General features: G+C 42.6%; 1 protein-coding gene across 2 annotated transcripts in view; it reads left to right on the top strand.

Moving 5' to 3' along the window:
- Window positions 1-4,913: 4,913 nt before the first annotated feature.
- Window positions 4,914-26,284, top strand: part of ATL2 (atlastin GTPase 2) — a 48,463-nt gene continuing 27,092 nt past the window's right edge. For both annotated transcript variants that reach the window (XM_070932282.1, XM_070932281.1), the window contains exon 1: window positions 4,914-4,987. In XM_070932282.1, coding sequence (XP_070788383.1) covers window positions 4,918-4,987 — 70 coding nt within the window. In that variant the 5' untranslated portion in view covers window positions 4,914-4,917. The remainder of the gene's footprint in view (window positions 4,988-26,284) is intronic.

Here is a 26,284-nt window from a genome sequence, read left to right as displayed (position 1 = left end):
TACGGTTTGGGAGGGAATTCAAAATGTTGCAATAAAGCAAAATATTAACTGTCTGTTTGGTGAAAAATATTAAACAACTTTTGTGAGCTAATAAATAGTAATCTTACTAAATCAAGAAAGCCCATGCATTCATATAAAAAAGATGGTGAAAACTTGTTGGACTGAAGCACTGTGTTAATGTTCTGAAGATGGGGCAGAGGAAAGGGAATCCAATTCTTAAAATTTCGAGTGTTTCATGGAAAAACAGATTGTGATGAAATCTAGCCTCAGTGATATGTCTAGCACACACACTCAGTTTTCTCTTGGCTTGTCCTTACATTTCTATAGATCTTCCTTTTCCATGAATGAATGTACCAAAATGGAAGCTTTGAGGGAAAACATAAGTGGCGGAAAAATGGGAGGGCAGTCAGTCATCTTTCAAAATACTCTGCCTATTTCTTTATTCTTTAAAAAGCAAGGGATGGAGGACCAACTAATAATTTTCAAAATTGAAAAAAAAATGTTCAGCTGCTAGCTTTACTGACAGAGAATTGCAGGACTTTTTACCCAGATTGGTCAATAATAGAATTGCTTGACTTTATGCTACTCTTATGCAGAAAGTTTAGATTAAGAAATAGCAAACTCCATAATTAATTTTTGTAATAGCCTGGGCCACACCTCTTCACCCTCCTCCTGCATCACAAAGTTATTCCCATATACTGTTACAGTTTTGGGGGTTCAACTATCAGAACAATGGATTACCGTAAATGTATTTATCTTCAAATTTACTGCCTATTGTAATATTCTAGAAAGTCTTCATAATTTTGATTTTAGATGCTGGTGTAGCAGGCTTTTCCTAATTCTTGATTATGTTCTTGAGGATCTGTCAGCTCTAAGTTTAAATCCTTTCCAGAGTAATCTAAAATTTGAAAATGAACCCATTGACCTTCTTTGTGTTTGATAATTAATATAACAAAAATCAGAATTATTCTGATACTTCCCTCTGTCACCTCTAGGTTGTCATGATGCCATTTGTATTTTAATCCACAATCATGCTATATTAATTAAAAGCCACTAGTGTGGTGTTTGAAATGTGACAAATCTTTAGAAACATATCTAAGACTTGGCTCTATACTTCCCCCCTCTTTATTTATTTATTTATTTATTTATTTAATAATAAACAAAAATAAAGCAATAGTGAAAACAAAAACAAAAAAGGTTCCTTTTTGCTTCAACAAACCTTTTTAAGAAGATTGGTAAAATTGATGCCTGGGGAAAGGATTATTCTTTGTCTCAGTTTAGGGCCTGAACAATTGTAAAAAAATAATATTTAATCTTGGAAAGTTTGATAGGGGAATAATAAAAATAATAATAATGTGACCCGATCAGTAATTGTTTTAGAGACACTATATTTCTTTAACTAAGCAGACAAATAGAATGACCAAAGGCAGGCAAATAGGCAGTGGGAGTGGGAACACCTTCTGACTTCCTGCCGGCATCCCTATTGAATTTTTTTGTAGGAAGCTGGTAGGAAGCATTGGAAATGATTATGATGTAACCATGGCTGAGTGCAGCAGCACTGAAACAGCCACAACTTTGCCAAATTTCAGTCCCACAGGAGTCATTTAAAGTATATTGATTCAAAAATTGTTGCCCTATAGTACAGGTAATCCTCGACTTTCAACTATTCGTTTAGTGTACATTTGAAGGTACAACGGCACTGAAAAATGTGACTTATGACCATTTTTCACACTTACGAGCATTGCACTATCACACCAGTGATCAAAATTCGGGGGCCTGATAACTGGTTTATATTTATGATGGTTACAGTTTCTTGGGATCATACGATCACCTTTTCTAAACTGCTGACAAGCAAAGTCAATGGAGAAGTCAAATTTAACAACCGTGCTAGTAATTTAAGATGCAGTGATTCACTTAACAACTATGGCAAGAAAGGTTGCAAAACTGGGCAAAATTCAGTTAACAACTTCTCACTTAGTGACAGAAATTTTGGGCTCGATTGTGGTTATAAGTCAAGGACTAACTGTACACTGTTTCTTCCAATTGAAGGTTTCAATAAAAAAATCAGGCATGAAAGTTTTAGTAGCATATAGTTTGTGGTGGGCAGAAAGAAACCTTTTCCTGAATTTCTTACTTGATTTCAGGCTCTATTCACCAGGTTAAAAAAGGTACAGATTTGAAAAGGATCTGTATGTCACAGTCCGGATGACAAGACTTCAGGATCAAAGGAAATAAAAATTATCCCCTAAAGGGCAGCCATATAGACAAGTGCTGAGCTTCAGGTTTCTTGGTAATACAGGGAAATATTCTCATCTTTTAATAAATATCATTGATGGTCCTCAAGAATGCTTCCTATTATTGTTATTGTTATTACTGTTATCTGAAATAATATGAGTTAAAATAAAGTGGTAAGTTTTGTTCTTTGCAGCTGCAATCCAATGAATGCTTTTTTATTTGAAACTGAAATATTTCTACTAGTTTCAATGGATATTTTTAATGTCAACAGTTTTGGCGTGGGCAGGAGTGAAGCAAATTCTATTCTTGTTAATTCCTAGTGTGAACAGCAGCATATTCTGTCAACTTTCAGCTGTAGTCCAGCTAAACAGGCACTGAAGCTAACTATAAGTTTTGGTCTACCATTGTCATTTAGCCCAGATAGCATAGTGAACAGACATTGTGGCAGGTGGAGCCCAAGATATCTGGAAGGAATTAAATGAGGAAAGTTGTACTGTATAATCTAAACCTCTCTGGGGGATGGAGAAAAAATGGTAAAGATGACAGATCTAACCCAGGCTAAAAGTTCCCCCTTTTTAGTATTTGTGACACTGATGCACATACAAGTAGTCCTTAATATACGACCATTATTGAATCTGGAATTATGACCATAAGTCATTGCAGTCGTAATTGAGGCATCATGGGAATGGATTATGACAATTTTTATAGTGGTTGTTAAATGAACACCATGGTTATTAAGTGAATGCCATGGTCATTAAGCAAATATGATGGTAGTTAAATGAATCTACTTTCCCTACTTTTTGGTGGAAACCAGGAATAAACACTGGAAACCGGCAAAAAAGGTCACAAATCATAGTTATATGACCGTGGGATGCTGCAAATGGCCATAAAAGTGAGCCAGTTGCTAAGTACCCAAAATATGATCACATGACCATGGGGGGGCTGTAGTATTTCTAAAAATGGGGCATAAATAGCTCTGGGGAGATCTATTGTAACTTTGAATGAACATTAAGCAACTAGCTGTAAATCAAGGACTGCCTATATACAAGTAGCAAGCCTTTGAGCAGTTGCATCTGTCAAAGTTTCACACACACCTCTGTACTACTGATACGAGAAGGAAATCTCCTTGAATGACTGATCCTGACAAAATCTTACGTCTCAGAAAAATATTGATCTCTGTCTGGATCCTCCATAACTTCTAGATCAAGAGTTTGATATGCCCATAATTCTAACTAAATTATTAAATTGGTGTTTCCCAACACTGGCCCACAACAAGTTGGTGACTGGTATTTTTCCTTGCTGTTGAGTGTGAGAGGAAATACTGTCTGGGAAACAACTGCTGCCCTCAATCATGTAATGAACCTCATCAGACAGCAAGATGCCTGGTCCCATTTCTGAGGCTCAATAAATTATCCCGTGTGAGCATCACAATCTCTATCAATGTATTTTTCCTCCAACTTGATGACAGGAGGAAAACATGAAAATGCCTGTCTAGATCACAGCTTTTCAAATTGGGAAAACTGCAACATTCAAATTCCAGGATAACCAGATGGGTTCTATGAGGGAAAATAAGTTCGCTTGACCATGTACAGTGACAAAGGTGAAAATGATGGCCACTATCTTTACTAGGAAAAGTGCCTTGGCCATGGAACACTCTTCCAAGAAACAAACCCATTTTGTTATGTCCCTGCCCTGCCTTCTGCAAATTAATTCTGTTCCAGCCCTCCCTTCCCCATTCCCTGAGCGAAGTCAAATGGGGGGTGGGTGGAAGAACAGGAACAGCTTCCTAATCTGCCCTACCCCCACCTGTGGTGCAATGGACAAATATGTTTTACTTAAATTTCTACTGGAAATTGGAACTTTTATCTTTTGATCAGTTGTCCGCCTGGTCTAGATGAGCCCCTTGTAAGGTAGAAATCAGAGGTGAAAAATCCAGCAGGTTCTGGAGAACCGGTAGCGGAAATTTTGAGTAGTTTGGAAGAATCGGCAAATACCACCTCTGGCTGGCCCCAGAGAGGGGTGGGAATGGAGATATTGCAATATCCTTCCCCCAGGAGTGGGGAGGGAATGGGGATTTTGCAGTATCCTTCCCCTGCCACGCCCACCAAGCTACACCACGCCCATCAAGCCACGGCCACAGAACCGGTAGTAAAAAAATTTGAATTTCACCACTGGCTAGAAATGGAGTATATTTCGTTACCAGCAGCTTTCCCGCAACATTTCCTGCTCAGAATAATATCAGGAAGAACTGAATGATTGCAGCCTATTCCTACCCCTTGTCCACAATTATGTGGAAGTAAGCCCCGCTGTGCAAAACTTACACAGCCTTCTTCAATTCAAGGAAGGTATACGAAGGGACCTCTTAGCGCTTGGCTCATTTGTGAGTTTACATCTCTCCCCCCTTTTCTCCGAGAAAGTTCATGACTTCGAAGTGGTTTCCATAAGTATAACACTTCCCATGTGGCCGATTTGTGGGAAGCAAACCGCTAAACTGAGGAAAAACTTGGAGTGCGAAGACGTCTACACTATCGCGCTCAAAAAGTAGTCGTTGGCGGCGGCGAAGTAGACGGCGCTAGGACCCTCTCCGTTCCCAAATAGCGTCGCGGCCGCGCTGTGCCTGTTGATAAAAGGCTCGCGGCGGCGTTTTGACGTCACGGGGAGTTAATTTTAAACCTGGACAAGATGGCGGAAGGAGACGCGGCTCTGTACGGGCAGCGAGAGGAACAGCCTCGGTTTCAACCGGACTTGACAGGTAACTAACCGCCTGCTTCAGCAAAGGAGCGCCGGCATCCCTGTTGAAGGCAGGTGACGGATCTAGAGCCCGGCGTTTCTACTCTCCGGGGCTTCTCTTAACCGTAACGGCTGAGGGCAGGAATCACTTCCCTCGGGGGGTCTCCGCGTGCGGGCGACGGGTGTCGCGCCAATTGCTGTGGCAGCGGCTGGGCGAGCGAGAAGACAGCGGTTCGGTCTGCCCTCTCCCTTCTCCGCGACCGTTTCTCACGCAGCGGTGGACTAGGAAGCGGGAAGTTGCCAGAAGGCCTCATCCCACTCCCCGTGGGGGAGGTGGGTGGCTAGGTGTCTTCTCTGAGAGGGGCGTTGGTCCTTGAGTGTAGACTGTGCCGGTGGGCAGCAAGAGACGGGGAAGCTGAGAGAGGAAAGCAACCAGCAGGCAGAGTGACCCAGTGTGGCAAACGGCCGCCGTTGCTGCTGCTGCTCCTGCTGCTGCAATGAGAGGGAAAGACGTGAACTGTCTCGTTGGCCTATTTAGTGGTGAAGGGGAGCGCCGTGCCATATATTTTGCCACTGGGCTTCACCACTAAGGAGGAGGAACAACGCATGGAAGAGGCAAGCGTGGGCGCTGTGAACTTGATAGAAAGGGGGCGGGGGAGCTTTTTCGATCAGCGATCCACGGACACGGGCTCTTAATACCCACGAGGGTGAGTTAGGAATTGCTGAAATAGGCCTGGCTCCTTCCTGTCTTCGCGGCTATAGCTACTTAAAGTCGGAGCGGGCGTCCTTTGCAATGCCTCCGAGCTATATTATGTGGCAAGCATCAACTAGCGTGTGTCAAAGGAGTGAAAAGAAGGCAGTGTCCCACGTGGTAGGGCTGGTCTGGTCCATGATGCCTGCCCGATTGTAGCTTTCATGCGGAGTACTTCTTGAGTACATGCAAATAGCTTCAGGAGTCACTACTCAGTGTCACTGCTGTGTTGCATTAAACTGGGAGCACCAGTGTTTCAGGCTTTCAAGGCTTACCTAGACATGGGTGATCATGCAGAGCATGTTCTCTTAGTGTGTAATTAGAATGAATTTGGTTGGGCAGCTGTTTATAGGCTTTATGCTGTTATTTAATAGTACTGAAAATAGTATAAATAATCGACATAAAATAGTGGACATAGTTGGTTCTAGTGCATAGTGCATTGTATCATGTAATATGGCAGTGTAAAGTATTACAAGTAAATTATGGTGCTAAAATATTGTAGCGAAGTCTAACTGATGAAAGGAACAAATTATTTAAAGCAAATATCTTCTGGTTGGCAACTGATAATGGTGGTTGCAGTATTTTATAAAAGGATTTTTTGAATGTATCGTTTACAGCTGGCATATGTGACCTAGTTTTAAATCCTTCCAAGAATGTTTCTCCTTTGAGTACTGATTGGATGTTTTGTTGCCTTGTGTCTGGTTTTTGTAATTTGCTTGTGGCAATCTTTGCATGAAATAGAAATAGAAGACAGAGGCATATGGACTTTAATTAAAAACTGGTGGCTTTATTTTTCCAACCAAAATGGCCTAAATTGGGAAGTCAAGTTTTGTTTTTGTATTCATGTGATAAATGTGTATACATATTTGATGTCAAGCCGCTAGGGGAATATGCTTGTATAATGCTTGTTCCATATCTCTCCATAAATAAATGTGACAATTGATACTGAGTTGACAGTGGGATTTGTAAGTTAGAGAACATTTCAGTATAAATTTTGTCATACAGTAAATTAATTGAAGTGAATTTTTTGAAAGCATCATAGAACTCCTGGCCAATAACATTTTTATAAGTATTTTCCCTTAAGAAAATTTGTAGTGGTATATTTAGCTTCCTCAAAATATAACTTTTTGTAGTAGTATACTATGAATGTAGTTTGTATCACTTAATGGAAAGTTATTGAATTTGTATTATGGTTTTATTTAGACAGTATTTGTAAACCTATGCTCAGCTCAAATGTCTTGAACACAGGACTGACTTTTCACTAAAGTTTAACAATTATGTTCCCAGATATTGTTAGCTGCTATTCTCCTAAATACTGCACAGAATGTATAAGAGAAGATAGCAATTCTTTCTATGTTTATGGGTTTTGGAAAACAAAGCTAGCAATTGTTTTCTCCTCTATAAAGTAAGGAGTTCAACATTGGGTTGGAAGTGGTGTGTAGGAATTTTTTTACAGATTTGTTTCAGACATAATCAAATTTGAAATTTTTGGCATTGTTATGCTTACAAATCAATTTTCAGCTTCTTTTTTTTAGTAGAGGCAAGAAATGTATAAGCTGCCAACTAAATAATTTAAATTATGATAACAAATGTTACTGTGCATTGTTTCTCTTGGAAATGTTTGTGTCATGTGTCTCCACTAGTGTGCTGGTAATTCCATAATCTTTTGAGTGACTTTTTAGTAGTGAAATTCAGTATTTCAAACAATTTTTTAAATTTTTGGCTTTTCAGAATGGAAACATTTTAATGTACTTTCAGAAAGCTTCTTACCCAATCGTAATAATCAATCCAATGACAGTGCTGATAAAAGTTTGTGACATCCTACTTCTGTGACTCACGTTTTTTTTGCAATTGTCACAAATTGATCAGAACAAGAAATAAAATTCACATTTCAGCAAAAGTAAGCAAGCTTATTCATTCCATCAAAGTATAGTCATAAATATGATTTTTGTTTATAAAATAAGTATTTGAAAATTAAATTGTATAATTCTGTAATTGTTTTATTTAACATATAACATGAAATTTAATTAAAAGTATTTCTTGCCCAGCACTTAAGCCAGTGAAAGCATTAATTTATTCATAAAGTGGTTGCATAAATTCATTTATCTTTTTGGGAATCAATTTCAGAATTTGAGAACCTCTATGGTTAGGTTCATTAACTATAGGCAAAATAAATAGTGCTGTTATCTAGATTTAAGAACATAATTTGCTGTTTTGAAATTTTATATTATGCCACTTTTTACGACCGGTATTAATATTTTGAATTAAACTAAAATTTAAAAATACCACAAGATTGTAGAACTCATTTTTAATGAAAGTTTGAATAACTTTCTAAAGTACAGGTACTCCCCTACTTATGATGACAATTGAGCCCAAAATTTCTGTTGTTTAGCGAGACAGATGTTAAGTGAATTTTGCCTCATTTTACAACTTTTCTTGCTGCAGTTAAGTGAATCACTGGTAACATAGGAATTAAGTGATTCTGGCTCTCCCATTGACTTTGCTTGTCAGAAGGTCACAAAAGGTGATTACTTGGCTCCGGGACACTGCAACTATCATAAATATGAACCAGTTGCCAAGCATCCAAATTTTGATCATGTGACTACCTGGAGATGCTGCAAAGGTCGTAAGTGTGAAAAATGGTCATAAGTCACATTTTTAGTGCCATTGTAACTTCGGTCACTAAATGAACTGTTGCATATTGAGGCCTACCTGTAGTTTTCTGCTCTAGCCATAATTTCTGAATAGAATAAATCAGGTTTGGTGTTGATCAAACTCATTTATATTTTATCAGGATTAAGTATCAGTTTGCTATCATTCATCAATTATTGTCCTAAGATATGAAGCCAAATGAACCTAAGAGATCTGACACCTGTATTGATTCCGAATTAAAACCAACACAGACTTATGCAGCTGGCCCTGTACTGATCAGGCAGTTAAAAATAAACAGCTGATGATGAAAACTAAGAGGTCCAGCAGAGCTGACTAATAATCCATCCTTTCAAGTTCCTTTAATAAGTGATCCTTCTAGTGAGAAAGAATAGCCTATATATTTACCACTTGTTTACTGCATTTACTTACATACTTTGCCATAGAACAGGAGTGAATCCTTTTTCTGTAGTACTATCTTTTGGGAATTAATGTCCTTTTTTTCCTCTCCCAGAGGCCAGACTTTAAAGAAAAGACAGATATGTTTTACTGGAAGTCTGACCTGCTCCCTTCTATAAAGATTTTGAAATTAGTCCAAAGATCACATGAAAGTAGCTCAAGGGCTGCATACAGCTTAAGGCTGCAAGTCATTCATCTCTGTGCTATGTAAAAAGAAATAATTGTTTCTTACATATTGTAAGCAAGCTATAGAAAAACTGCTTATTAGTAAATACATTATTATTACGCTTCAGAGCCTAGGAACTTGCATCTTTTTTTTTTTTTAAGAATAAGCTAATATTAGTTTAGAAATCACTACTAGAGGAAATTAGGGCATATGAAGGGCATGGAAAGGAGAGGAACAATATCCAGAGGAAAGAAAACTGGAATAAAGTTGGCTGGAAAGGAGGAGGACGTCATACATCTAGAAGTATTTTTTATACCAATGTCTATAATACAGTGGTATGGAAGAACTGTGCAGGATTACATTTTAATTTTCAAAAGTACTAGAATTTACTAATGTAAATCAAGCACATAAAAACCTTTAGTCTATCCTTTGTTGTTATTTCTAAAACCTTTGTCTAAATAGAGTTCTTATATGGGGCCTGCTATTCTACATGAAGTCAGCTGGTAGAAAAGACTAGTCTATGACTGTCAATTGAACCTTGCACATAAAGATCACTTTAGAGATCTTTTTCTCTTGGCTTGTGAACTTTTTAATGTTAGCTGCAAATCCTAAATCAAGGAGACCTTGGAGACTTATTTCTAGCTCCCAGGTTTGCTTGGTTTTTTTGCTCAGAAGGTGTGTCTAAATAACATTTTCATTTCTTAAGTGAAAGTATTTCATTTAAGAAGTATTCTTCCGTCTGAATAAATATATGCACTTATATAACGATTACAACAAATGAAATACAGGTAGACTTATGATCACAATTGAGCCCAAAATTTCTGTTGTTAAGTAAGACATTTGTTAAGTAAGTTTTGTCCCGTTTTACAACCTTTGTTGCTGTTCTTAAGTGAAACATTACAGTTAAGTTAGCAAAAAGGTTAAGTGAATCTGCCTTTCCCTTTGACTTTGCTTGTTAGAAGATCATAAAAGGGGATTATATGACCCTGGGACACTGCAACCATCATAAATATATGCCAGTTGCCAAGTGCCCAAATTTTGATCATGTGACCAAGAGGATGCTGCAATGGTCATAATGAAAAACAATCATAAGTCACTTTTTTCAATGTCGTTGTAATTTCGAATGGTCATTAAATGAACTGTTCTAAATTGAGGATTATCTGTACTTGCAATAAACAATTACATTATCAAGAAGTATAATCCATATAAGCCTTAAAATTGTATACCAAAGAATTCAGATACTTATACAAAAGATGGGCAAAATCTAATTTTAAAGAAAAATTATAACCAAACCACTTACTTAGCTATAACTGATGCAGTCTTAACATGTACATAATCTGGGAGTGAATCTTGCCAGTTTGTTACACCTCTCTGAGTAAATATATATGATTTTCAGTTTTAAATGCTGTGATATCCAGGGTGCAGATAGTCCTAGACTTACAGCCCTGATGGAGCCTGCCCATCACGGTTGTAAGCTATACAAGTGAATCACCATGTTCACTAGTGAGTCTACAATCATTAAGTAAACCAGTGGTTTGTTATGGATGCGGTTTTGCTGAAAAGCAGAAGTCTTGGTTTTTGGCAACACTGCCATAAAATGTGTTCACATGACTGCTGTGAGTAAAGTCATGAAAATTAATGAGGGTAAAGAATAAGATTGTAGGATTGTGGATAAGCTTGCCTTCTTTAGGTTGTTTCTTACCCCATTTCTATCCTCATAAAAACATACGGAAGCAAAATTAAATAGCCTTGATTAATCATTTAACTTCCCATGGAATATATGTACATATATAATTTATTTTGCAGAAATAATTTTTCTAACAGTATATGTGATTAAAGGCATTGATTTCATTTAAGCAGCAAATGGTGAAGTAATATGCTTATGTTCAGATAATTGTATATTAGCCTAATTCTTTGAAACAAGCTTATGGTACTTTTAAAAGGATTTGTATCTATTCTGCTGTCGCTTGATCTGTCTGAATTTAATCCTGGATTCTTAAGTAACAGCTATAGCCAGGTGTATCTTGGCTTCATGTGCCAGCTGTGTCAGGGACTATATATTAGTTTATGGATGCATATATCTTAGTTCCATCGCATTTTTGTTATACATGGACTAGTGCCATGTGATCTATGTTAGTTATATTTGGAGAGAAGCTATGTGATCTTCAAAAGCTTCAGTTGGCTGAGTTGAATTTCAACTTGTTTCTGGTTCCAGTCAAAACTATGGCAATGACTTTTAAAATATTTTCTATTTTAGGTCTGAAAAAACTCAGCATTTATTAATTAAAAGAATATCCTTAGTTTCAAAGAGGCTTGAATAGGATCTTTACGAAAACTTGACAAGAATTTCCTCGAAGGAGAAATTTAACTTACTCACTTAATGGCTTTATACTGCACAGTATCCTTTGTAAGAAAAATAAAATCTCTTGGATCAGGTAGTTTTCAACTTTATGGGAAATACAGGTAGTCACCGACTTAACAGTTCATTTAGTGACTTTTTGAAGTTACACTGGCGCTGAAAAAAGTGACTTATGACCGTTTTTCACACTTACCACCCTTGCAACATCCCCATGGTCATGTGATTAAAATTAAGATGCTTGACAACTGACTCATATTTATGATGGTTGCAGGTTGTAGGATCATGTGATCACCTTTTGCGGTCTTCTGACAGGCAAAGGGGAAGTCAGATTTATTTAACTGTTACTAATTTAACTATTGTAGTGATTCACTTAATAATTGTAGCAAGAAAAGTCAAAATGGAGCAAAATTCACTTAAATGTCTCACTTAGCAACAGAAATTTTGGACTCAATTGTGGTTGTAAGTTGAGGACTATCTGTACTATTGTTCTATGTATTTTCATTAGTTTATTCTGTTATATTTTTGTTAGATTTTTTTAAAAAAATCTGTTTCCAACTTTTGTATTGATTCAGTTGCATTTTTGGAGCACTTGTTCCAGTTCCGGGTGCTTCATTGGGACAGCTAGAGTACCACTGAAGGGTTATCAAGATCACAAGGGGTCTGAAAAGCTAGCCTTGTGAGAAACTATTATAGCAATTGGCAACTTTTAGCCTACAAAGGAAAACATTGAGAGAAATATGATAGCAGTTTTCAAATATCTAAAAGGCTGTGACATACAAGAAGGGGCAAGCTTCTTCTATGTTGAAAGTGAGGGCAGGCTAAAGAATGGAAATTAAAAGAAGGGGCTTCCTGGGTGCAGCAGCTTTGCATTATGCTGCTGAAGCATTCCTGAGTCGCAGCATAGTCTTTCCCGAGTTTCCCTGAGCTCGTGTCACTTTGCAGTAGCCCTTCAACTTGCCCATGACCTGTGCGGGGCTTTTCCCACCCCGTGTTACACCCACATGCTTCTTACTTGGGATTCCTTGCATTTTCCACTTAACCTACACATTTGGAGTTACAGTAGCAACCAGGACTGCCAAGACTGCCATCACTTAGGGATGTGATCATGTGACATTGGGATTTATGACCGCATTGCTTAGTGATGGAAATTCTGGTCTCAGTTGTGGTCGTAAATCAAGGTTTATCTTTATTTCTTGTTCTATAAGGAACAATAAAATAAAACATTAATTTATTTTGCGCTACTTAGTTTCCTTGGGTGAGAAGAAAAATTTGAATATAAGTAATCTTCGATTTAAGACAAAAATTGGGAGTGGAGTTTTGGTCATAAGCTGAGACATCCACATGATGGACTGAATTTTACAACTGTTTTATGGTAGTCAATAAGTGAATCACATAGTCATAAGTCTGAGTTACATGGTTGTTAAGCAAATCATGTATTAAACAAATCAGTTCCTGGAATGGGCAGTTTTTGCCAGAAACTGACGAAAAAAAATGTTGCAAATTGCAGTCACATGACTATGGGACAATGCAACCAATCCTAACTCTAAGCTTGTTGCTAGGTGCCCAAAATGCAGTTATGTAACTGTGGGAGGGGGCAATGCAAAATTTTAAGATGGCTAGAAGTGCTGTAATGGCTCTTTCCAAGGCTGTTGTAACTCTGAACAGTCATTAAGCAACTGGTCAAGGGCTACTTGTAAAACCAACCAATTTTGTAGAAGCATACTGCACTCTACATGGGGCTGCCCTTGAAAACGTTTCCAGAAACTTCAACTGGTACAGAATGTGGCCACACAAGCTATACTGACTGCCCAAAGAAGGACATATATAACACAAACTGATCTGGGTGCCAGTTTGCTTCCAGGGTTAATTCAAGGTGTTGGTTATTAGCTATAAAGTCTACATGGCATAGGACCAAGTTAGCTATGGAACTAGTTTCATCCCATCATATCAGCCTGTTGCATTCATTCAGGCAGGGAAAGCATGTTGCAGACTCTGTCGGTCAAAGAATTCCAAGTGGCAGGATCTAGGAAGAAGGCCTTTTCTGCCACTGTCCCTTCATTGTGCAACATTTTGCCCTCAGAGATGAGGAAAGCCCCCAATTTTTTGCCTTCCACAAAGGGATCAAAACTTGGCTATGTAGCCATGTGTGAAGGACACAGGGGCCCACACAACCATTACTCTGGTTGGCCTCCTGAGAATCCCCCCATGCTTCTATTAACAACTGCCATTTTCCTGTGCGCTGCTCCCACTATCCATTAATGGGTTAACTTCTTCAGCCTTTGGCAATAACTGAGTGAGAGCTCAATTTCCCTTTCCTGTTGCCCTGCCACGCCCCTCAATCCCATGATCCCCAGTCTTCACTCAGTTATTGGCAAAGACTGAAGTGTTTTTCTTAGAGCTCCAGGCTTCAAGCCCTTTTATTCCTTTCCTAGTTTTTTTATTTATTTTTGAGTAGTTTATTTTCTTTCGGTTCCCTGCTTCAAGCCGAAGCGAAGATCGGCTCATCAGCTGGGCGGCGGAGATTGCTTCGGCCGCCCACGCATCGCGCCTGCCGGAGGCTCCTGATTCAGGCCGCTTCTGCTCACAGAGAGAGAGAGAGCAGCCTCCCGTTTAACAGCGGGCAAGGGGAGAGCGAGCCTCGGCAGCTGCCTTCACTAGCGGCGATCGGAGCAGCCGCGCGTCGGATCGGCGAGGGAAAGAGAGAGCGGAGAGCGGTGAGGCAAGCTACCCCTCCCTCCTCCCCCTCGCTATCAGGAGCCATCGGAGCCGCTTCGGGGCTAGCGCGGCAGGCGGCAGGACCTTCGGGCCGCCGCTGTGAGTCCACAGCCATCTAAGCCCGGCGAAACACACGTGGCCAGAGGAGAGCGGTGCGGTGAGGCAAGCAGCCCCCCCCCCCTCCTCCTCTCCGTTGCCAGAGCCCTTGGGGCTGCATAGGGCTGAGCGTGGCAGGCGGTAGGACCTTCGGGCCGCCGCTGTGAGACCACAGCTTCCCCAGCCCTCGGACGCCATTACCACGTGCCCAGGCCTCAGCGGTGGATTCCGGGCCGCCATCTTAGCCACATCTTCACAGGGCTAGCTCCGCCCTCATTGGTGGTTAGAGGCTTACATCTCCTGCGGGCCCAGTTCAGCGGTTTACTCGCTGCAAGCCCCATCTCTGCAGCTGGCACAAGGGCCTCTGTTAAAGCGCAGGCAAGGAATCCTGCAAAGAGGGGCAGATGGCAACCATGGCCTTGTCAGACTCACCTTTCTCATCGGATCCAGAGCCTGAAGCAAGCCCACCCCACAAGGGGTCTAAATCCAAAAAGCATTCCAAGAAGCGGTCTTCTCACCATAAAGACCGGGGGGAAAAGTCGCTCCAGATCCTCGATAGGGATGCTGCAAGACGCCATAAGACCTTAGAGCGCCTCTGTGACAAAGCACAGAAGGAGAGAGCGGCAACACCCATCCAAGGGCCCGAGCCCCCAAGCCCCTCGCCCCAGGCACGCGCGGAGGCGGGCCCTGGCATCACGAGTCTGGCGGAACTGACCCTAACACCGGCAACCCCGAACGTGGCCGCCCTCAACCAGGAGTTTCCTCGGCCCAGAGGAGCATCCCGCTCATTGCCAGAGTTGCCATCACGTGGGGCAGAGGCAACTTTCACTCCAACGGCAGCTGGCCTACGCGCCCCAGAAGGGCCCTTACCAGCCAGCCAGCTAGACTTTCAGACCATGCTCTCTGCAATGTCCTCCTTCCTGGCTGCAAGCTGGCAGCAGGCCGCGGGGGGCCCCCCTCGCCAACTACCAGCACAGGGGGCGCCTCAACACCAACTGGCCCAGCATCAACAGGCGCATACCCAGTCTTCCTCATCAGAGGACTCGGACCAAGCTGAGGATGGCCCAGAGGCCTTTGAGTTGTCAGAGGATGAGGGCCTGATGCCAGATTCTCCGGCTTTCACAGGGCTGTTTCGCCCAGCCTTATTCAAATCTCTCCTCCACAAGGCGCGCCTCACAACCAAGTTGGGAGTGCCCGGGGAGATTCCCGCACCTAATACCTCAGCTGCGGGACCCCACGACGCACTCTTCAAGTCCTCCAAGCAGGAGAAGGACTGTATTCCCTGCCCCCAGCTCTTTTCGGACGTGATCCAGAACCCCTGGGGGCAGCCAGCTTCGCTAACAACCCCGAGCAGCCTGGACAAGAAGCTCTACTGCTCAGCTCAGGAGCTGGAGGACCTTTTAACTCTACCATCAGTGGACCAGCCGGTAGCCTCCTTGTCATCGTCATCGATGGTGTCCACGGATGCCATAGACGGACTCAAAGCTGAGGACAAGAGGACGGAGTGGGCCCTCCGTAAATCTCATCAGGCAGCGGCCTGGGCAATCAGGACGGCAACGGCGACCTCCTTCTTCAACAGAGCCACCCTCATCTGGCTACGCCAATTACAGGAAAAACTGCCCCCGGAGGACACCAGGCTGCACCACGACCTGAACAAGATTGTGGCTGCCACCGAATATGCTGCGGATGCATCCCTGAACTCCGCCAAATTCGCGTCTAGATCTCTGGCTTCGAACGTGACAGCAAGAAGGCTGTTCTGGCTTCGCCCCTGGAAGGCAGACCTTAAAGCCAAATGGAAGCTGGCCGCAGCCCCGTACAAGGCTCCAGACTTGTTTGGGGCAGCCTTGGAACCAGTCTTGATCGAAGATAAAGACAAGAGGAAGGTGCTCCCATCAGCGTACCGACGGCAGGACCGCAGATACACACCTTACTCTTACCAGCAGCCCTTTCGGCCCAGCGCAGGGCCAAGAGGGCCCCCACCACAGCGCTCCCACTTCCAGAGCGCCAGCAGGCACCAAGACAGATCTCAGTTCCGAGACCGCGGCCGATCCCAGCAAGCTAAACGACCATTTCGCGGGGCCGGCTTCAAGACGGCCAGGAGGGGGAAGTGACGCCCGGGATGCGAGGCCCATCGGCGGGAGACTCCAGCTCTTCCACCAGCAATGGGCCCGATCAACGGAGGACTCGTGGATTCAGCGCACGATCTCCTCGGGGCTCTCTATCGAATTCTCCGGCCCTACACCCAGTCGCTTTGTACGTTGCCCGGTCCCACAGTCCAAAGAACTCAGAGACCTTCTGGCACAAGAGATTGCTCATCTGCTGGAGATAAGAGCTATAGAACCGGTGCCCCACAATCAGCAGGGCTCCGGTTTCTACTCGACCCTCTTCCTGGTCCCCAAAAGCTCGGGAGGCTGGAGAGCCATTCTGAATCTCAAACGACTAAACCAGTCGGTAAAGTATCGCAGATTCAAAATGCACTCCCTCAAGTCGATACTAGAGGGCGTAAGGAGAGGGGATCTGCTCCAGTCAGTCGACCTGCGGGAGGCCTATCTTCATGTACCAATCCATCCCAGTCACCGGCGCTTCCTGAGATTCGAGTTTGCAGGCCAGCACTTCCAGTACCGCGCAATGCCATTCGGACTCTCGTCGGCGCCCCGCACCTTCACCAAGCTAGTAGCGGTGGTGGCGGCCACACTTCACTCCATTCCAGTGCGCACCCTTTGTTATCTCGACGACATTCTGATCCTCTCGTCGTCACACGGCCAGGCGACCAGGGATATGGAAAGAGTCCTGCGGGCATTCCAGGACCACGGCTTTTCCATCAACTTCGAGAAAAGCCAGCTACAACCATCATCTCGGCTTCTGCACCTGGGGGCGGAGATCGACTCGGTCCAAGGCCAAGTCTTCCTCTCTCAGGAGAGGATCCTGAGCATTCGAGACCTAATCCAGCAGGTCTCGGAAGGGGGGAGAGTCCCCCTGGTTCAGCTAGCATCACTCCTCGGGAAGATGGTATCCTGCTTCGGTATCGTTCCGTGGGCACGCAGACACTCGCGGGCCCTCCAATGGTTCCTGCTGCCCTTCCAGAGAGCAGGCAAGACCAACCTGAAGCGCAGGGTAACCATACCATCTCAGGTACGTCTCTCCCTCAGGTGGTGGAAGTCCCCTGCGCTCCTCAAGGGCTGCGAATTCCTGGACCCGGACAGACTCACACTAACCACAGATGCAAGTCTGCGGGGTTGGGGTGCCCATCTGCACCACCTGGTGGCCCAGGGGCGGTGGTCCAGGAGCGAACGACTCAGCAGCATCAACCTCCTGGAACTCCGAGCAATCAGACTGGCGTTACGTCAGTTCCAGACGGCAGTTCAAGGCCAGCACATTCTGATCCGCACAGACAACATTTCGGCGAAAGCACACGTCAACAAGGAAGGGGGCACGAGGTCCCGTGCGCTGATGTTCGAGTCCGAGGCCCTATTCGCCTGGGCGGAGTCCCACCTGCTGTCGATCAAGGCAGAGCATATTTCGGGAGCAACCAACGTCAGGGCGGACTGGCTCAGCCGCGAACTGATAGACCCTGCGGAGTGGCAACTACACCCACGCCTCTTTCGGGAACTCAGCGCCCGCTTCGGGATGCCAGAGGTGGACCTCTTCGCGACCCCAGACAACGCCCAGCTGACCCGCTTCATATCCCGCTACCCAGCAGCACAGGCGGAAGACCACGATGCCCTACGATGCAGGTGGCCCAAGGGCCTACTCTACGCCTTTCCACCGATCCCCCTACTTCCTCGCCTCATCCGAAAGCTGCTGGCCGAAAAGGCGGACCTACTCCTAGTGGCCCCCAACTGGCCTCGGCGACCGTGGTACGCCGACCTCATGGCGTTATCCGTGGAGCAACCCTGGCAGATCCCCCCCCACCAGGTGGAACTCTGCCAGGGGGCGGTCAGTCATCCAGAGCCTCAGTGGCTACAATTGACCGTCTGGCGTTTGAGAGGGTCATCCTAAAAAGAGATAAACTATCCGATGGGGTAGTAAACACTATCCAGGCTGCCAGGCGGCCCTCAACGACTCGCATTTACGAGGCTTCGTGGCGGGCGTTCTGCCGCTGGTGCTCCCAGCACCACGAGGACCCAACATCGGCAACGGTCCAGAACATCCTCGAATTCCTGCAGTCAGGTCTGGAAAAAGGGCTGGCCCCAGCGACCCTAAGACGCCAGACAGCGGCTCTTTCCACAGTCATCGCATGCCCGCCCTACCAAGCGCTGTCCCATCACCCGCGCATCAGGGGTTTTCTCCACGGCGCCAAGAACTTGTGCCCCCCCACAGTGCACCGGTACCCATCCTGGGACCTCCCGCTGGTTCTCCGAGCCTTGATGGGGCCCCCATTTGAGCCCTTGGGTTCAGTTGCCCTCAAACACCTATCGTTCAAGGTGTCATTCCTGCTTGCCATCACCTCAGCCAGAAGAGTCTCGGAGTTAGCAGCACTCTCAATCCGGAAAGATCTCTGCCTCTTCAGGGACTCCTCGGTGGTCTTGCGGCTGGATCCGGCCTTCATCCCCAAGGTGAACTCCTGGTTCCACCGCGCCCAGGAACTCATCCTTCCGGACTTCTGTCCCTGCCCGCGCAGCAGCAGGGAGAAACAATGGCACTCCCTCGATGTCCGCCGCGCCCTTCGCATCTACATTAACAGGACGGCGGCCTTCCGTCGCACGGAGGCACTCTTAGTGTCATTCAACCCGGCCTCCATGGGACTGAAGATCTCAGCATCTACGGTGAGCAGATGGATTAAGGCCTGCATCGCTCTAGCGTATGAGCTGAACACTAAACCTCCTCCGGGAAGGATTCTCCCACACTCCACCCGCAGCGCGGCCACAACGGCGGCCTGGGCAACGCAGGCGTCGGTGGCAGACATTTGCAGAGCAGCAACCTGGTCGTCGGTGACGCCCTTCATCCGTCACTATAGGATAGACGCCTACAGCTCTGCAGAAGCGTCCTTCGGTCGAAGGGTACTGCAGACGGTGGTGACAGAGGAGGACTCTGGAGGCAGTCAGTTTCCCGCCCATGGGGTTTAAACTTGGGTATATCCCATTAATGGATAGTGGGAGCAGCGCACAGGAAAATGGACGTTGTCTTACCTGAACGTCCCTTTTCTGGGCGCTGCGTACACTATCCATACCCTCCCGTCTCTTGTAGTTGGCTCTCGCCAGTAATGTTGTTTGTTATTTACAGTTGGTTCATTAAAAGTTAATTTTGCTTATCTGACACGGTGTGGTCTCCCATAACTTCGTTCAGACTGGGGATCATGGGATTGAGGGGCGTGGCAGGGCAACAGGAAAGGGAAATTGAGCTCTCACTCAGTTATTGCCAAAGGCTGAAGAAGTTAACCCATTAATGGATAGTGTACGCAGCGCCCAGAAAAGGGACGTTCAGGTAAGACAACGTCCAATCTCCCCATCTTGGAATTTTCCATATTTTGTCATTTTACAATGTGTTATATATATATGTATGTATGTATGTATGTATGTATGTATGTATGTATGTATGTATATGAAGAAAACAATCTTACATTATTCTGTTTTTCTGTTTTTAATGCTTAATTTTATTGATTAAATTGTATATTACTCAGAACCCCTCTTTGAGGAAGATGAACAGTTAGGGGATGTGGAATATAAATAAATAAAAAGAATAAAAAAAAATGAGCTATTTCTACTCTACCATGCTGTAGCTACAATGATGCTTCAAAGGTTGTATATGTTTTTGAATTTTCAATATTTCTGCATAAATACGATCTAAAACTTGTTCTGCTCTCCACACAAGTCCTAAATGAAAATAAAGAGAAACCAATTAAACAAATGAGTTAAAAATATACTTTATTGAGGAAAATGATCCAAAGCTGCATATTGGTGTGTAACACAAATTGCGAATCTTTAGTAACTGGCGTGCCCCACTTGGACAGCAATAACTGCAACTAAACATTTACAATAACTGTTGATCATTCCTGCACATCTACTTTATTTTATTTTAGTCCGTTCATCCTTATAGAACTGCTTCAATTCAGGCATGTTGGCGGGCTTCCTTGCATTAACTCTCCATTTCAAGTCTCTCCATACAAGTCATTCAAGTCTCTATAGGATTAAGGCTAGGATTTTGATTTGGCCATTCCAAAACGTTAACTTTCTTCTGCTATAACTAATCTTTGTCTTTTTACATCTTGATTGTTATTATACCAGAACAATTTTGAATCAAGGTAGCTCAAATTGGCCAACTTAAAGAATATGCAAGAGATCCGGGACCCCCGTTATTTCCGTGGAATTGAAATTTAAACCATAATTAGACCAAGACTATTTTCATTCTGGTCACATCAGACTGCACTAACTTTTTCTCAAAAGGTGACTCTAAGGATCATAGTTTGTCTAGCAAAGAATAAACCTAAGAAATTAAAACCAAGCCAATAGGAATAACTAATTATTTAAGACTTAATTAAGATTCTGCATAGTGTTCTGTTTTTACAAGCCATCTTTTCTTCTACAGGTAGTCCGTGACTTGTAACTATTTATTTAGCAACAGTTCAAAGTTACAACAGCACGGAAAAAATTGATTTACATCTGGGCCTTTAACTTATGACCATTGAAGCATCCCCATGGTCAAGTGATCAGAATTTGGACTCTTGGCAACTGGCATGTATTTACAGTAGCTGCATATCCTGGGTTCATGTAATCTCCATTTGCAACCTTCCCACCTGGCTTCCAACAGCAAAGTTAACAGGGAAGCTGGATTACTTAACAATCATGCGATTCACTTAACAACTATAGTGATTTGTTTAACTGTGACTGCTGCACCATCCCAGTGGGCATGTGGTCACTTTGTGTGATGGTGACTGAGTCACATTTTTGACTGATTGCAGTATCCTGTGGTCATATTGTGATATTTGTGGCCATTTCCAGCAAAAAATTCCCATTGGATTAGTTGAATTTGGATTTATGACCATATGATTTACTTAATGAGTACAGGATTCACTTAATGATTGCAGTGAGTCACTTAGCCAGCATTGTAAAAGTTATAAATTCAAGTTTGGAGACACGGTAACTCAATTTACAACCATAGTGATTTACAATCAAAATTCTGGGCTCAATTGTGATCATAAGTAAGGACCCCTATAAATGTGTTTTAAGGCTTGTAACTTAATGCACCTATTTGTATCTGATTCCATAGAAAAATACAAAATGTGCCTCTGTTCCCTGCTGGTGCTGTGTAATTATTATTCTGTCAGCATTACTTGGAAGATAAAGAAAAGAAAGACTTGAGAAAAGTTTGGCCTCCTAAAGCAGAAAGTTTTTTCCCCTAAAACTGCTTATTTTGGCTTTTCTCGTGGGGTATTTTGCTCCATAATATCGTATCATTGTCCTAAAGATAGTGAGTAGGTTAACCTTATGATTCTTTGACTTTTGGAATCAATATTTTAAAATTGGAAAAAGCCACATGGGTCATTGAATCCTGGCTCCTATTCAGTGTAGAATCCAAATTAAAACATCCCTCTCCTAAAATTAACCTCTCTTAAAATTTATCCAGCAAAGAATAGCCTAGCACTTTTTTGTTTAATTGGTTTCATTATTGAACAGTGCTTACCTTTAGGAATATGTGACTCGAATTTTTTTCTATGAGACCAACCAGATTCCATTTTAGGATTGGAATTAATTGAAGGAGCTGCTACCACTGAAGCCATATTATGACTTTTCATTCTGTTCAAGTGATTTTAGTTTAATTACTACTCCATCTAAAATACTTGTTCAATATGCTGAGAATTGTAAACCAACATACTTGAAAGATGCCAGTATTTCATTTAGCTTTCTGCTGATAGAGGAAACCCATGCTTCCTTTCTTCACACAGTCAACATACCCAGCTGCCTTGAAGCCTTTCTTTCTTTGAGCTCAATGCTCTTTACCCTAGGTAGAAGCTAGCTGGTAATTGAACCAGTTGTCAGTTTAGTAAAATTACTTCTCTTCTTAGTTCTGATTTGGCTTCTTCTGCAGGGAGGTTGTTGGCTGAACTTTGAACTAGAACACTCCTGTTAGAGATGGTGAATCCTCAACAATTGTTGCAAAACTCCTGATAAAATTCCACTGAGCTATAAAAGCAGAGGTGCTGAATAAGCATCAGATACTATCTTTTAATATTTTATTTAATAGTAATAATATATTACATTTATATATTGCCTTACTCCCAGTGACTATTTTTATAATAAAAAATATTACTATAAAATTTATTATTATAAAATTATATTTAAAACATTGCTTACCAAATTTAATAGATCTATCTAATTTACTAACAAGTTGGTTTAAATGTAAAATAACAAATATGGTTAATTTACAAGCAAAATATTAAAATAAAGCATTTCTTATAATTTTGAAAAGGAAACAGAGATAATCCATCCTTCCATCCATATGGCAAGGAATATAAACTTGTGAGCAGCAACCAATAAAAACATAGAACATATGGAAGGGGCCTTGGAGCTCGTCTAGTACAAGCTCTTGCTTGAGCAGGAGACCCTAAACAATTCTGGGCAAATGGTTGTCCAATCTCTTCTTGAAAACCTCAAGTGATGGCGCACCCACCACTTATGGAGACAAGCTGTTCAACTGGTTAATTGCTCTCACTGTCAGGAAACTTCTCCTTTATTCTAGATTGGTTCTCTTTGATAATCTTCCACCTATTACTTCTTGTCCTGATCTCTAGTGCTTTGGAGAATAGGTCGATCCCTCTTCTATGTGACAGCCCCACAAGCATTGGAAGACTGCTATCATGTCACCAGTAGTTATTCTCTTCCTTAGACTAGACATACCTAGTTCCTGCAGTTGTTCATCATACAGTTTAGCCTTCAGACTCCTTATCTTTGTTGCTCTTCTCTGCACTCTTCCTGGAGTCTTAATGTCCTTTTTGTATCGTAATTAGAACTGGATCCAGTACTTCAAGTGCGGTCTTACTACTGCATTATAAAGTGATATTATTACTTCATGTGATCTTAATACTATCCCTCTGTTGATGCAGCCTAGTACTGCATTGGCTTTTTTTGCACACTGCTGCATCATATTTGTTTACTAGGACAATTAGATCCCTCTCACAGTCACTACTGTTGAGCCAAATACCACCCGTTTTATACCTGTGCATTTGGTTTTTCTTGCCTAAGTGTAAGGCCTTTTTTCACATTTTGTTGGATAGGGCCCAGTGTTCAAGTCTGTCAAAATCCTTTTGTATTTTGAGCCTATCTTCTAAATATTAGAAGCTTAATGTCATTTGCAAATTTGATGACTTCTTTGATCTCCTCATCTAAATCATTTTTGAAGATGTTAAAGAATACTGGGCCTAGGACAGAACCTTGTGGTACCCCACTGCATGCCTCCCTCCATGTAGATGTAGTTCCATTGAGTACTACACATTCAGTGCAGTTGGTCAACCAGTTCTGAATCCATTTGGTGGTGGTGCTGTCTGTTCCACATTTTTCTATTTTACAAGAAACAGACTGTTTCTTTGTCAAATGCCTTACTTAAGTTTAAGTAAACTACATCCTCAGTATTTCTCTGATCCACTAATTTAGTCATTTTGTCAAAGAAGGCAATAAGGTGGTCTGTCATGAGTTTTTTAACAAATCCATGTTGACTACTAGTAATAGCTTTGTTCGTTTCTAGATGCTTGCAAATCTGCTGCTTGATTATCTTTTCCAGGATTTTCCGGGTATTGATGTCAGATTGATTGGTCTGTAGTATTCTGGTATGTGATCCATCTGGTCCTGGCAATTGGAACTCGTCTAAAGTTAATAGGCATCCCAACGATGCCTTAGAAGTGATGTCCCAGTGCCTGGAGGCCGTGCGGGTCTGGATGGGGAGAAACAGGCTTCGACTCAACCCTTCCAAGACCGAGTGGCTGTGGCTGCCGGCGTCCCGGTATAGCCAGCTGACGCCATCGCTGGTTATTGGGGGCGAATCATTGGCCCCCACAGAAAGGGCCCGCAACTTGGGTGTCCTCCTGGACGCACGGCTGTCTTTAGAAGGGCATATGATGGCCGTGGCCAGGGGGGCTTTTTATCAGGTTCGCCTGATACGCCAGTTGCGCCCCTTTCTGGACCGGGACTCCCTATGCACGGTCACTCAAGCACTCGTCATCTCTCGTCTGGACTATTGTAACGCTCTCTACATGGGGCTCCCCTTGGGGTACACCCGGAGGCTCCAACTGGTGCAGAATGCGGCCGCGCGGGGGATTATGGGAGTGACGGGGCGCTCCCATGTGACTCCTCTCCTGCGCGAGCTGCATTGGCTTCCAGTGGACTTCCGGGTGCGCTTCAAGGTGTTGGTGATCACCTTTAAAGCGCTCCATGGCTTAGGGCCGGGGTACTTACGGGACCGCCTTCTGCCACCAATAGCCTCCCACCGGCCAGTTCGCTCCCACAGAGAGGGCCTCCTCAGGGTGCCGTCGGTCAGACAATGCCGGCTGGCGACCCCCAGGAGGAGAGCCTTCTCTGTGGTGGCATCTACCCTTTGGAACAATCTACCCCCAGAGATACGAGTGATCTCCGACCTCCGGACTTTTCATCGGGCCCTAAAAACTTATTTTTTTCAGTTAGCCGGTCTGTCTTGATTTTATGGTTGGTTTTAAAATTTGATACGGATTTTAAATTGACAAGTTTTAAATTACGGGCCAAATTTATTTAATTATTTTATATCTATTTTTAACTAACTTTATGTATAAATGTTTTTATTTTGGCTGTTCACCGCCCTGAGTCCGAAAGGAGAAGGGCAGTATAGAAGTTTGAAAAATAAATAAATAAATAAATAAATAAATAAATAAATAAATAAATAAATAGGTGTTCTCTCATCATTTTCTTGCCTATTTTGATTTGTATTTCTGTTCTGTCTTCTGTGGTACTATTTTTGATAGGTTGGACTATTTTTTCCTTTTGCATAAAGATAGATATAAAGAATGAATTAAATAGTTCCGCTTTCTCTGTGCTACCCGTTACCTCATTTCCATCTTCTTCCATTAGTGGACTGATAATTTCTTTGACTATTTTCTTGTTTTTCATATATTGAAAGAAACTTTTAAAATTATTTTTGGCATTTCTTCAGTCTTAAGTTCATTCTGTGCCTTGACTTTCCTTCTGGTTCCCTCCTTTACTTTTTCAATGACAAAGTTGTCTGCTAGATTTGTCAGGAACCTGTTTGATCTCCCACTTTGTGCACAGTTTGTCTCCTAGTTGGTGTCAGAGTAAACTCGCCCTTTACTATTGTAAATTGATTTCATTAATTTACAATTGATAATTGATTAGCGAAAAGTTATTCCCTTGCTTCATTGGGTGGTCTGTTGTATACACCCATGGCAATTTCATTCTTTTTCCCTCTTATAGTAATCCAAATGCATTCAAGGTTTTCATCCTTGTTTGTTTGTTTTTTTTAATTTCTGTATCGGTGTAGTTATTTCTTACATATAATGCAACTTCACTTCCTCTTTGGTTAGGTCTGTTTCTTTTGAACAATTTAAATTCTTCTAGCAGTATGTTTTAGTCACAGGTTTTATTCCACCAAGTTTCAGTAATGGCAACTATGTTACCATATACTTGCCTCATGTATTAGGACTTCAAGTTCTCCTCATACTTTGAGTGGTAGTATAGGCATCTGAATCCTTTGTTGCTGACCCTGCATTTGCTTCTTAGGTCCTCTATTTTATATTTGAGTTTCCCTTTCTTTTCATCACTTGATTGGTTGCCTTGAGGTTTATGTTTGGTTGGGATTAGATCCTAAAGATTGGTCTCCTTCCCTTTCCAGTTTTAGTTTAAAGCCCTTTGGATAAGCCAAAAGCAATTGTTTTCCGAACATGTTCTTTTCAGCTCTTGTGAGGTGTAATCTATCCTGTGCCAGAAGCCCTTCATGTTGTCTTATATTTATATACTATACTAATACTTTGATGCCATGTAATCTGATTAATTTCTTTGAGGTGAAACTTTTACAAACATTTGGTATGTTCACAGATAAAATGATATCACAGTTACATTGTCTCATTGTGATTCATTGTTACTGTTTTTAGAACAAAAGTGTTTATTTCTTCCCAAAAGAAACTGCTTAAATTTAAATTTTTAAGATT

This window comes from Pituophis catenifer, unplaced genomic scaffold (assembly GCF_029215685.1).
Source record: "Pituophis catenifer annectens isolate HBS135680 unplaced genomic scaffold, rPitCat1.0.hap2 SCAF_1, whole genome shotgun sequence".
Classification (NCBI taxonomy): domain Eukaryota; kingdom Metazoa; phylum Chordata; class Lepidosauria; order Squamata; family Colubridae; genus Pituophis; species Pituophis catenifer.
Note: the sequence above shows the minus strand (reverse complement) of the source record. Positions and strands in the feature narration are given on the sequence as shown.